Source organism: Castanea sativa, chromosome 10 (assembly GCF_040712315.1).
Source record: "Castanea sativa cultivar Marrone di Chiusa Pesio chromosome 10, ASM4071231v1".
NCBI lineage: Eukaryota > Viridiplantae > Streptophyta > Magnoliopsida > Fagales > Fagaceae > Castanea > Castanea sativa.
The window spans coordinates 7,996,579-8,010,470 of record NC_134022.1 but is presented as its reverse complement, the minus strand read 5'-3'; the positions used below and the strand labels follow the sequence as shown (position 1 = coordinate 8,010,470).

At 36.4% G+C, this 13,892-nt stretch overlaps 1 protein-coding gene across 1 annotated transcript in view; it reads right to left on the bottom strand.

The window, feature by feature from the left end:
* LOC142613845 (uncharacterized) overlaps window positions 1-13,892 on the bottom strand; it is an 83,714-nt gene that overhangs the window by 24,829 nt on the left and 44,993 nt on the right. The window contains exons 34-39 of the mRNA XM_075786358.1: window positions 9,508-9,611; window positions 3,916-4,205; window positions 3,702-3,786; window positions 3,230-3,568; window positions 2,305-2,667; window positions 1,732-2,221 (exon numbers count right to left, since the gene is read on the bottom strand). Of these exons, the coding sequence (XP_075642473.1) occupies window positions 1,732-2,221; window positions 2,305-2,667; window positions 3,230-3,568; window positions 3,702-3,786; window positions 3,916-4,205; window positions 9,508-9,611 (1,671 nt within the window). The remainder of the gene's footprint in view (window positions 1-1,731; window positions 2,222-2,304; window positions 2,668-3,229; window positions 3,569-3,701; window positions 3,787-3,915; window positions 4,206-9,507; window positions 9,612-13,892) is intronic.

Below are 13,892 nucleotides of genomic sequence, written 5' to 3'. Positions count from 1 at the left end.
TCCAAGAAAAAACAATTGGAAAAGAACCATGTAACTTGTGATAATATGAGCGGATAGTAAAATCCCCGTTCTTTGTCAACTTTCTTCTCATACAATCACCATCAGTCGCAAGAGGTAAGTTGGAAGCCAAGAAACAGAAGAAATCATCCACCACTTCTGCCTCCCAATCATTAGGACCACAAATGAAACAAACATCCCAAGTTCTCCTATTCCCCGCTCCTTGGCACAACAAAGATGATTCTACGGAAGCTTCTTTGTTTGCAGCAAAAGTGTACAAGATCGAAAAAGTCAAAAGGAGAGGAAGATCTCCACACCACCTGTCTATCTAGAATTTCACTCTATCCCCCACCCCAACCTTAAAGTGAACATTTTTGCAAAACAATTTCCATCCCATCTGAATACTTCTCCACAGACCACACCCATGAACACCACTTCCCAACTTAGAGGTCCATCCCCCCCATTCTTCCCCAAATTTCAAAGCTACCACCCTCCTCCAAAGCCTATTCTCCTCGACCCCAAAACGCCAAAGCCACTTTCCAAGTAAGGCTTTATTGAAAGTGGTCAACTTCCTAACACCCAAACCGCCATTAGCAATAGGCATACACACCTTATCCCAACCCAACAAATGTGTCTAAGTGTCAACCCAAAAAAGGAAAAAATCTAATTTTAAGCAGCACAAGAAGAAAATATATAATATTTCGATTGGGCACTATTAGAAAATGAAAAGCAGGTTCATATGTCACAACAAACAACACTAGATTTCGAACAAAAATAAGATACCCCTTGCACTCAGAAAGACTATATATAACCTGAAGCAATAGAACAGATCTTTGCATTACATAGGACTCTTAGGAGAAAAAATAATAAAAGATGTCATTATATTTAAATATTTTTTTTATTGGTTACAAGTGCATCAGTGGGTTTTAACCCCACAACGTCACCTTCCACCTTACTCTCACAAGGGGAGGACCCATTTGTGCTAGTTCATTATATTGAATATTACCCCTGCTACCATACCTCCCCAGTAAGAAACCATCCTTAAGAAAAAAAAAAAATTTTTAATTTTTTTTTTTTATAAAGGTTCATTTGTCATTTTTAAGAAAGTTAGTTCCTATGAAACATCTGAAAATCAAGTGTAACGTTAAAAAAAAAAAAAAAAAAAAGACGTAATTGTTATTAATATGACAAATGAACTTCTAACCAATCAAATTAAACAACGAAAAAAAAATTTAAGAATTGCTAACGAGATCCAGTATTGTTCTCAATGAGCTGCATATACAAAGAAAAGGCAAGCCTGAGAGACTGTTGCATGATTGCATCACTACTGTCACACATTTGAACAGATTAGTCGTTTATTTTCTTTTTCTTTTTCTATTTTAAAACAAAAAAACATTTTTAATAATTCTGATTAGTCCAATATCTCAACCTCTAATCTTTTCCCCAGACAATTTCAACAAGGTTGCTTGCCATCAAAAACCATAAATACAACTCATATCACCCTTTTTCTACAGTCCAGAAGGTTGTAAGCAGATGAATGTAAGCATTTGTTTTATTTGCAAACTGAAAGCCCCCATAAACAAGATATGTACGTACTAGTAATTCATTCACAATTAGTTCACCAATTACCATATTTATTCATTTCGCTAACTAGCATTAATTTCCAAACACAAAAGCTGGTCTGACATCTTATTAATGACATCAAATGGAGGTACTTGGAATAGGGATTCTCACCAAACCACTGTAGTCATCAAAGAGTGCTGCAGAAAATGTTGCAATTTCTGCATCAATAACAGTATCATCTGACCCACTTGGCACACTTGAATCAGCCAGCTTTAAGGCAAATCTTTTTGGAGGTCTTTTAAAACCACTACGGACAATGAAGGTTCCCAACTCATTATCAACCACCCAAATACTAAATGGCTCTGATGTGAATTTGGCATCAGATGTATACCATATACTTTCCTCCAGAAACTGATCCCCAGTGACCATATCACTGCGCATGCATCTTAATGTGCTGAATTCATTCTGCTTTGGGGGGCCTTTACTTGCAATACAACCTAAGGAAACATAACCTGGGGGAGGTTGAGGTAGCCAGAAAGAAATGTTATCCATTCCCCTCTGCTTCTTGATTTGCCCAACTAGCTGGAAACTCAGAGGGGCTTTGAAAAGCTCCTCATCTCCAGAATCATGAAGAACAATGCAATTATTTGGAGGCTCATACCTAAATCCACATAACAATCCATAGTTAACATTGAATCTATAAAAGCATAGACATCTAATATGAAATTCACAAGTATCACACACCCTTTAACAGCAATATCACCAAAATATACCATCCCCTGTGGCACAACCGGACGCCATATGGATAGTTTCTTCCTTGAGTATGACCCTTGATTCCACCATATTAATCTAAAACTAGCAACAGCCTCGAAACGCCGGCCAGAGCTTGCAGAAATCGATCTTCCTGATTGTTGGTTGTGTAAATGACCAGAAGGGGAAGTCTGGGCATCTGAACTGGTAGGTGCTTTTGCAAAGTCTTCTGACAACCCAAATATCATGTGACGCAAATCGTATGCTTTAGCCTTTAAGCTAAAATTAGCAGGATCTTCTGGCAAGAAAGTGCCAAGAGAATTATCTATGCGCCAGAATGACAAACTTGAGAGGTATCTACAATTCAAAAATTAAAGAAGAAATCAAAATCGTGATTTTATTAGAGCTGTTAGTGTGCAATATGCTTCATATAAATTGATAGTCCATTTCCTAACAGCTTAAGCTTTTAGGATTCATGATGCCCAACATAATGTCAGAGCATGGTTGCCTTGGTAACCCACTTTCCTACAATTTCTTTCTACATGCAAGGGTTTGCACATGAGAGGGAGTGTTTGTGTGTAGTATGCCTTATATATATTGTTGATCCACTCCCTAACAGCTTATGTTTTTGGGGGTGGTGATCCAACATTATCAAGCGGTTGTTTTTGTGATACAATTTTGCCAACAGGTTAGTGATCAGAAAGGCATGCATGCAGTAAAAACCCAGATATATTATGTCCCAAGCATACAGATGGCAAACTGACATTGTATTGGATAAACAAAACCATTATAAATAACTATTACTAAACATCTCCCAATGCAATCTAAACTGTTCCCAAAAAATTCCTACCACTTGAGCGAATGCACGTCATATAAACTAAACTTTTAACAGAAAATTTAGTCCTGGAATTTTACGTACGTATCAGTAGTGCTGATTGCAATACAATCCCTCAGGGAACAAGGACAAACTAAAGAAGCCAAAATGCAAAAAGCAGAAGATAGTGGTGGTTGTGTTATTCCAGGGGAAACCACACAGCCCAATGCAACATAACCTTCAGGTGCCACAGGGAACCAAATTGAACAACTGGTGTCTCCATTACCACGGACAACATTTGGTAGCGAGTCAAAACTATTTACTACATGACCAGAAAGGTCTCCAGAAGATAAAGGTGCCCAAATCAGTTTGAAAGATATTGGTCTTTTAACTCTAGCAAAGTTGGTATTTACAGCAAGAACTCCTTTTGTAGGTGGCTTGTCCCTGTAATGTGAACACTGATAAGCCAATCTTACAAAGACAATTTAAAAAGAACTTATCCCAAGGAAGAAAAAGCATCAATCTCTATGGGGGAAAAAAAGTGTCTCAAGAAACAATGAGAGGAGATTTCACTGACAGTGGTGTCAGATAGTCACCAAGAACAGCAAAACCAGGTGGTGCATGAGGTCTCCAAAAGGCAAATATTTGATCACTTTTGGGATCTGCAGGGTGCAACAATCCAGCAGTCATCAGTAATTAAATTAAAAATGTTAAAATCTTCCATTGCTAATGTGTGTGTGCGTGTGTGTGTGTGTGAGAGAGAGAGAGAGAGCAGCATCACATTTACGTACTTTTTATTGTTCCAATCTTGTCAAACTGGGAGCAGATAACTGTCATTTTCTTTGAAGTCATCCTTAGAAATGCCAGAATGTCCTCTTCAACTGCTAAAAATAGTCTCAAGATGCTGAATGAAAAATTCATGAATATATCGGAAACAAATAAATGTATATTGGTCTTTCCAGAAGCATTTGAGTACTTAACGGAGGTGTCAAAAGGCTCCAATATCCTGATTCCATTACTCTCCATAGTCAAGCCTAGTGCATTGGCGCTCATCTCAATAGTATCACCCTTTAAAACAAGCCTGGCAGCAGCATAAGCACATTGAATATCATCTTTTTATTATCTTCTCATTACTTAACTACATATTTTCCTGGTCATCCAGTACTTTAAAAACAGAGAGATGAATAGAAGCAATATATAAAACAAGGTTCTGAAATTACAAAAATCATGTGCACAATAGTTCAAATTATAGTTATTCTAGTGAACAAGGGTCTAGACAATAATAAACTTTAAAATAAAAAATGGCAACATCTTCAATAAATTATGATTTTCAAAGACATTAGCAAACATATATGTACATAAATGATGTAGTTCATTTTTTAAGCTAGCAATGTTACTAGCTTATATTGTTTTTTTTTTATATAAGTAATAAAAATATATTCAAAAGAAGAAGGGTGTCACCTAAGTATACAAGAAGTATATATCAAGGACAAAAACAAATCAAGTGCATAAAGTACAAAAAGTCCATGAAACCATGGATTGAAGAAAAAAAACAAAAGCCTAACATTGCAACCCAATCTAGAAGAGTCTTAAGGAAGAAGAGTTTAAGATCTGAAACTGATCTCTCTAAATCCTCAAAATGCCAGTTATTATACAATATAAGCTAGATGAATTTGAATACAAGAAATTTACATATGAGGTATTATTCTAAGAGTGTATCTCTTGAAGAGCTAGTTCATTCTTTCTTTTCTCTAAGCAACTTAGCTTTCTGAAACATCTTTCATTTTCACCATTTTTCCTCCATCATAATTTGGCATCAAAGCTTGAGATCCTTAGGATTCAAGTTGGTTTGCGATTTGTTTCTTCATTTTCTGCCATCAAGATCCTATCTTGATTTCTCTTTCTTATCCTCTACTAGTGAGCCTAAGGATTTGTGTAGATGGCACCAATAGTATACAATAGAAGGAACAACAAAGCTTCAGCAGCACATGAATCTGAGGTGCAAGTTCATCCCAGGCGGCAGCCGCAACCACACCAAGAAGGAGAACCCTAGGTGACATTGGAGCAAACTGTGGAGCTGCTAGGGGGGCAGCTTGTTGCAATGACTAAGGAAGTGAGAAGAGACCAGCATTATCATCCTAGAAATGATGATGAACCTGCTGAAGATGCTGAAACTGACAATTACAGCAACTTCAATAACCCAATTGGTCAGCCTAGAGGAGATGTTCAAAGGCAAGTGCCTGGTCCTCCAGGGAAGAACCAAAATGAGAATCAAACTTCAAGATTGAGTTACCTAAGTTCTATGGTAGCCTGATGCATGAAGAATTCATGGATTGGTTTAATCAAGTAGAAAGAATCTTTGATTTCCATCAGGTACCAGATTCCAAGAAGGTGAAACTGATCTCTATCAAGCTTAGAGGAAGAGCTACAGCTTGGTGGAAACAACTCCAAGTTCAAAGAGTTAGAAGGGGTAAAAAAAAGATCCAAGATTGGTCCAAGTTGAAGTAGAAAATGAGAAAACAGCTTCTGCCTTTCAATTATATGCAGTCTTTGTACAAACAACCGCATAATTTGAAGCACCATGGCAGTGTGGAAGAGTATACAAAGGAATTTTATCAACTAGTAGCTCAAGTAAACCTAAATGAGAGTGAAAAGCAGATGGTTGCGAAGTTTTTGAGTGGTCTTAAATCATCAATTCAAGATGCCTTGTCTTTGCACCAACTGTGGTCTGTTTCTGAAGCTTACAATAGAGCCTTGATGTTTGAGAGGCAACTTGAAAGAAAAGCTTTTGTGCAGTTCCAAGCTTATGGTGGTAGTAGAAGTACCCAAGTCAGCACTCAAGGAAGGCCAACTACTAATAGTGCACAGCCTTTCAAGATTAACAATGCAAGCTTGCCTTCAACTTTTGGTACAGTCAAACCAATCCCTAAAGCAGCACAAAGCTTTACATTTAAGTGCTACAAGTGTAGAGAAGTTGGGCATATGGCCACAGATTGCTAGAAATGAGAAGTTAATGCTCAAGGCAAGGGTAAAGCTTTGATGATTAAAGGTTATGAAGACCAGGAAAATGAAGAATTTACAATATATGAAGAAGAAGAAGAAATATGTGATAGTGTATTGATAATTGAAGACAATAGAGGAGGGGAATGTATTCAAGAACCCGTATATGATCAATACGAGGAAGACGAAGTAGATGCTCATATAGAGGAAGAAGAGGATTTATGATTAGTGCGTACTACCATCTTCTAGTTAGTCATAGTGAGCAGTTTTTCCCTTGGAAAAGCATTTGGAAGAAGAAGATTCCTTCTAGAGTGGCTTTCTTTGTATAGACTGTTGCCTTGGGGAAATGTCTGACAATTGACAATTTAAGGAAAAGGAAGGTATGCATTTTGGATTGGTGTTATATGTGTAAGTGTAATAGTGAAACTGTTGACCATCTATTCCTTCATTATCTGGTTGCTTTGGAGTTGTGGAATATGGTTTTTTGTTTATTTGGAGTTTGTTGGGTTATGCCAATGTCTGTTGTTGAGCTTCTTGATTGCTGGCAAGGTCAATTTGGTCACCATCATAATGGAGATATATGGATTGTTGTTCCTCATTGATTGATGTGGTGTATTTGGAAGGAAAGAAATAGTAGGTTTTTTGAAGACAATGAGCGTTCTATGCTTGATCTCAAGCTTCTATTTTTCAGAACCTTATTGGACTGGTTCTCAATGTGGAGAAACCAACCTTTTTCTTCAATTTTGGATTTCCTTGATTTATGTAATTTTTGTATTTGATATGTACACTCCTATATAATCCCTGTGTACTTGGGTGTCTCTTTTTTTCATATCAATAAATCTTTATTACTTATAAAAAATAAAAATAAAAAAAGAGGAAGAAGAGGATTTATCATAGAAACAATAGCTTGCAAGTTCCAAAGAAAGAAATGGAGGATGATGAGTGGCTGAGAAGTTGTAGTTACGAGGATATGGTGTCACAAGAAGTTTTTAACAATCTTCAAGAATCAAGACCAGCCCCAACCCCAAAAGCTATCTTGCTTCAAGAAAGGAGGTGAAGTTAGAGATACTAGAAAGTGCTTAGTGTTCTTAATTAATGACTTTCAAGATTATGTTCTTTGTGATATGACAACAATGTATGTTTGCCATCTCTTACTTGGGTGTGAAAGACTATGTCCATATCAAACCATTTCGGGCGGAAGGAGCAACACATCCAGCTCATACAAGAAAGGAGATCGTTACACATTGCACCCAAAGAAGGGGAAAGCTAGTCCCAAACCAATGGTCAAAATGAAGAAGGTTGGATGGAAAAGTATCTACATGGCTGCTTACACTTGCAGCCTTGACACAAAGCAGCAACAGACCCTTAATCTCAAGCATCATGCCGCAGCTTAATACAACAACTAATGAGAATGCAGATCAGTGGAACTACCAAATCATATGCATATCTCCAATAGTTTCAATGTGCATCACTTGCTACCCTATCAGGCACCAGATCATCTTACAACTAGCCACACTTGACGAAAAGTGTGTTCCAAAGAGGGGCAGTCCTGATGCAGTTCATTTTTAAAACTAGATGTTACTAGCTTATATTGTATAATAAGTAGTTTCCTTTTACTTTTAATAGCCTTTATCACTTGTAACAGAAATTTAGTTAGCTGATAGGTTGTTAGTGATAAATGCAATAGTCTATTAGTTAGTTAAAGAAGTTAGTTAGGCTTTGACCAATCACAGGGCAGCCACATGGTGGGTTCTTGTAACAAACCCAGCAGCTTGCTTATGTAACTATAAATAAGCAAGGTTTCATTCTAACTACTTGAATTTGAATCCAAGAAATCTACCTATGAGATATTATTCCAAGAGTGCGTCTCTTAAAGAGCTAGTTCATTCTTTCTTTTCTCTAAGCAACTTAGCTTTCTAAAACATCTTTCCTTTTCACCATTTTTCCTCCGTCAATATAGCTAATTTGACCATCATGCATTACCAAGGTTTTAAATTTCATTTTGGTCGGTCATTTGGTTGGCCCACAATTGGTCATTCATTAAACATAATGAAAATATGCATTAAAAAAAATCCAAATAGAAAATGTGGACACATTTTGGAAACCAAGCCTTAGTGCCAAAACTTTATGGTCAATTATGGATCCTCAACAAAGTAATCAATTATTAAAATAAAATAAAAATAAAAATAAGACTAATTTGAATTCATTCTTTAAATGGAATTTTATAACGTTAAGCACGGCTATGTATAGCCTAAGGGGTTAAAATGATAAACTCATGCTGACATCATCACTCATATACTCCTAAAGTTTAGCCAACACGGGCAAAATATTTATCGCATTCTAAAATTCTATTACAAGCTATAGCTATCCTTTAGCTTTACACCATATATATCACACGTCTAAATTCAAGTAAGCGCATTCCTACCTAAGTTTCTACAACAATTAAGCACATGCCTAAAATATTTAGTCATACGTCCAATGAGCCTTGCTTGTTGAACTTGCTACATCAGCTGCCCCATGAGCCTTGCTAGATTTGGCCACCCCTTATGCCACCTCATCATGCAAACTTGGCCACATCCACATCATCACGAAGCCACAATATCATCACCCTGGCTATATCACCATGACATATAATCGGTCACCTCCTTATGCTTGCATCAAATACCTAACCTTAATAGGACTTGGACTCTTTAGGGTTTGATAAGATAACTAAGCCCAAACAAAATAACTAAACGCACAAATAAAACCCACAATAAGACCCAATGGACCAGTACTACAACCTATGTTTAGAAAAAAAGAAAATTAAAGAATTTTCCCTAAGACATAAAATTAAATTATAGTAAAATTGGCTTATCACCTACACAATTTGGAATTGGGTTGATAGGGTACATGTGATGAATGAAAATTATTGTTTATATAATTTTACGAATTTACATAAAATATTAATGATTCCACGTTAGCCAAATAGCATTAAAGTTTTTGGGCTCATTTTCAAGGTCAAAACCAAACACAAGAAGCAAGCCATTTTCCCTTTCTTCTTCTTTTTTTTAATAGTTACAATGGGGGTGGGAGGACTTAAATCATGGATGTCTTCATTGGAAACGCCAAGAGGTGCCTATTGAGCTATAAGGCTCTTGGTGTCATTTTCTCTAAAAATATTTTCCAATTCAACATTTTTTTCAAAAAGAAAAACTTACATTGAGGCAAAGAGGAAGACTAAATTTTAGTATCTTAACAAGATAGGTATATGTGACCAACATTCACACTTGCAGGCTGAAGAGAACTTTAAGCAGAAAGATACAAGTACTACTAGCTCCCACAGACTAACTTCAAAAGATCAAAACAGCAATTTCAATGCATGAAAAAGTCCTCAAAAAACTGACCTGCAAAATGCATCCAACTGCGCATGCAAAAGTTGGTTAGAGAGTAGCTGTGAGTCCCCAACATCTTTTGATTTACTGTAAAAGGTCAGCTCTGGGCCAATAGCCTGCACGAAAACATCACAAGTACAGAGGTGATATGAAGAAAGTACTTAAAAAAAAAATACCACCATTACCAACTAAACACAGATTTTGTACATTGCCCTCATAAAACATTTAAAATAAAGTAGAAGCAAGGGCAGAAAAATGACTAAGACAATCAGAAACAGCTAAGGTTCAGCACATTTTTGGTTAATCTTAGCACGATTATTAAGTTCAACTTCCTATCACAAACACAAAATAAAATTTTGTTTAATCAATGAGTATAACTCAAACTCTGAACAAATTGGCAAAATAGGAGGACGATTATGGAATGTGAGACTAAAAAAATGGCTTCATCTCAAACGTAACTTATTTCAGAGAATATGCACTGATAGTGGAAATCATGGGAACCCCAATAACACTACTAATAACGAATGCACAAATGACCAAAAATAGGATTGAAGATTAATCTTATTAAATTTAAGATACTCTCTATGGAAACATAACAAATTTAACACAATTGGTGCATAACCTAGGATGTAGAGTATCATATCAACCAATTACATTTCTTAGATAATCTTCGAAAGTGATTTGTGTTTCATGTGGATAATCTTTGAAAGTGAAATATCATGATTAATGATTGGTGTTTCATGTACTAATAGTGCAGAAGTAGTTGATTTTTTGTCTGCTGTTCGATACAGATATCTGGCCTTTTGTGATCACTTTATGTGGGACATCTTGGGTCACGTAGAATAACCCAATCATGTTGTCAAACCGGCTTTGATGAGGTCCTTCTAAGATTGGATGTCCACTTTAGGCAGCATCCCCATATTGTCTTTTCCTAATTTTTATATATATATATATATATATATATATATATATATATATATCTTCTTTAAGATTGTAATTCTTTAGGTTCGTACACACCCTATATATGTGAACTATCTCCTCTTTTGAACAAAATAATTTGTACTTTAAAAAAATTAAAAATCAGAAGAGGTTGGAATAGCTTCACTAAATTTTTTAAGTTCGATATGAAAATTAGATCCAGAATTCAATTTTGGCTTGATATATAGACTGGTGAATGGTGATGCCATGCCTAAGGCGAAGTATCCTGAACTTTCCTAACTCTAATGGACAAGAATGCCAAATTGGTAATTTATCTAGAATATAGAATTAGGCGTCCTCATTGGAAGCAATATTCTTCATCGTGATTCATGATTGAGAGTTAAAATCTATGGATATTTCTAAGATGATTTATACTCATCACGAGACAATGGGGGAAGGAAGACAAAATGATTAGTTTTCATTAAAAGAACATTGTGTCCAAATGAAGAGCTGCATGACAAAAAGTTTTGTTTGTGTGGGATGATTTGGAGCATAAGCTTACTGAAGAAGGGGACTTCTACATGGAGAGAGAGTCAATAGTCAGTTTTGGATCCACCTCTGGTGCTTTGAAGGCTGCTTCCAATGGGCCAGGGTCGTGGAGATAATTAAAATAGAGGTCATGCCCACTAGCCTCCCTTGCAAGGCTAGGCAGGAAGAAGAACGAGATCATTTGGACCCAGGGCGAGAAATAACATAAATTGGTGCCTATCACTTACTTAGGGAAAGGAACAAAATGCTTTAAACCCTGCCTCAGGACGGAAGGAGAAGGTTGACTAGGGCATGCTTAGCCACAAATGGAGCCACTGATGGGCTAGTTCAAATGGAGAGGCTGAGGGTGGAAGAGAGAACCTTGATTGAGATGGCCTCACTTCCATTCTTTTTCACTCGATGGGTGGCAAACAAAGGAAGTTCACAGAAAGCCAGTTCTAACACACGGCCTCCATCAGGAAATAATGATTATTGATAAACATACTTGATAAAATACCATTTGTGGGTAGAGGGAAGAATGCTTCATATTGCTTCTGTTAAACCAACCTTCCAATGTGAATATCTGGAGAGGGGGAGCGAGAGGTCAAGATATCAATAAATTCAATTCGTTCTGCTATCGATGAATCTGGGAAGGTGTTAGGGACCTATCCCTTCAATCAAAGGGACAAGGCATTCTAACTCTGAATTCCTCCAATCTCCAACAATTGATCTCATCTGCATCTGGGAGAAAAGCTTATTCCATCAATCATTCAATCAAGGGAGGGCTTTGCTCAACAGATTCCTCTATCAGCTTCATTCCATTCCTTCTTCTGTCATTCCCAGGCCAAGGGAGAGGTACAGGGCAAGTAGCCAGTTGTTAGTGAAAGGAAAACAAGAAGAAGGAACCAGCAAGTAAGGAAGAGAACCAGGGGGAGGCATTGATAATGGGGGGGGGGGGGAGGCAAAGCATATGGAGAACTGAGTTCTGTAGAGTGTGGCTTTTACTTGGGGAAATGTTGACGAGGTGGGTGACAATAATCATGGAGTGGTTTTATATGCAATGTTTAAAAAACAAGACCATTTAAAGAACTGAAAATGGATAGGTTCAAGGTTTGGGCCCGGACCGGAGTTAAACTAGAAGTTGGATCCTAATGAGATCATAACTAATTAATACAAAAATATAAACTTATAAAAATTAGCAATGATGATTAAAAAAATCTAAAGACTTCTAAACAAATTTCAAAGTTATTTTCACAATTTTGTAAGGCAAATAGAATATCTAGCATTTTAGAGATAAAAAATAGTAGTTTATCAAGTACATAAATTACATTGATACATTAGAACATTACTTTAAAGTGAGATTGAATTATGCATCATGATTTATTTACTTTAATACTTTGAAGTGTGTTAATAATTGTGATATTCAATTACCAAAAAAAAATTCAAATCCATTGTAATGAAAGCTGCACGATGGTATTTTCAAAATTTTAGTTTTTGTTTTTTTTTTTATTTGTTTGAAAAAATCCTCATTAATGCCACCTCACCTTGTCATTCAGGGCATGAATGACAACTCATACATCATCACATCCAATTATTAAACATAACAAAAGTAAAAACTTAACTAAAAGAAAAATAAAAACTCTAGATTTTAACTAATGGAACTTTAAAAACAAAGAAATATGATGCACGAGGCAGTGTGAAGACAGATTTATTATATTTGATTTGATTTTATGCATCAAGGACAATTTTGTAATTTCATAATATTCTAGAATGGGCTCTGCTAATAGTCCATTGGGTCTTGCTTTAGTTTTATTTGAGTTTAGTTATTTAGTTAGGCTCAATACTAAAATCCCAAGATTCTAAGCCTTATTAGAGTTTTAAGAAATCCGAGTTCAGCTAGGAATAGGTATTAGTCTTCTATTTAAACGGTTGTAATACTTTCTATTATAGATAAAGAATAATAATATATTTTTTGAGAGCTATGAAGCTTTCTTTTATGGTTGGCGTGATGCAACCTTCCCCGAGGTGTGGTGCCAAGGAACCCTAAGTGCGATGCTTACGAACTCTAGGTGTGATGCCTAGAAGGTTATCTTTTCTTTAATTTTACTATTCATAGTTACTGTTCACAGCAACCCAAATCTTGATTTTTACCATTGTTTTCATTCTCATACCCTACTAACCCTTGCCCCCTTGAAACCCTATAATCCCTATTAGTTTCTAGCCTATTCCCCACCAAAACCCAACCCTAACCCAAGCTATACCAGATCTGCCCCAGGTGTTCTAAATCAGATTTTGTTTGTTCCCCCTTGTTCTATGTCAAACTAACAAAAGTGTATGCCATTTAAAACTCTTAGTAACCATAAAAACAAGCTCTGATGGCCCCCTCAACCATGATTAATAATACCAAGACAGAAATGATGGTGGGTGGCATATGTTACCTGTAGAAAATTTTCAAAATCAGTAATTTTGAGAGATCAAGTCATTTGTGGTTGGAGGAATTTACTCACTGGTGAACAGGAAGAGAGAGGGAGAGAGAGAGAGCACAAGTTCCGGTGGACTAATCATGTGCGGCTCAAGGTCGTATCACCAGTGGAGGAGTTTTTTTTTCCGATAGGTAATAAGACTTTTATTGAAAAAAATTGAACATCATGTTCACGATAGTGAACACTCTGAACTAGAAACAAATACAATATAATCAAGAACAATCACCAATGGAGGAGTTGAATGCTAGAACAGCCCCTCAACCAGAAAATGGTAACCAGACTGGCCAGTTCAACAGTCATTTGAACTGCTCCCAGCCTATTTTTGTTCTGTCCAGCTTTTTAGGAATAACCACTTTGTTGGTTGCTTTGGGTGGTGGTGTCCGATTTTTAACACATTGGTTATACGTGCAAGAGTCATGTGGAGTCAATGGCATGTCTATTTTTAGGTTGTGAAACTATTCAAAAAAT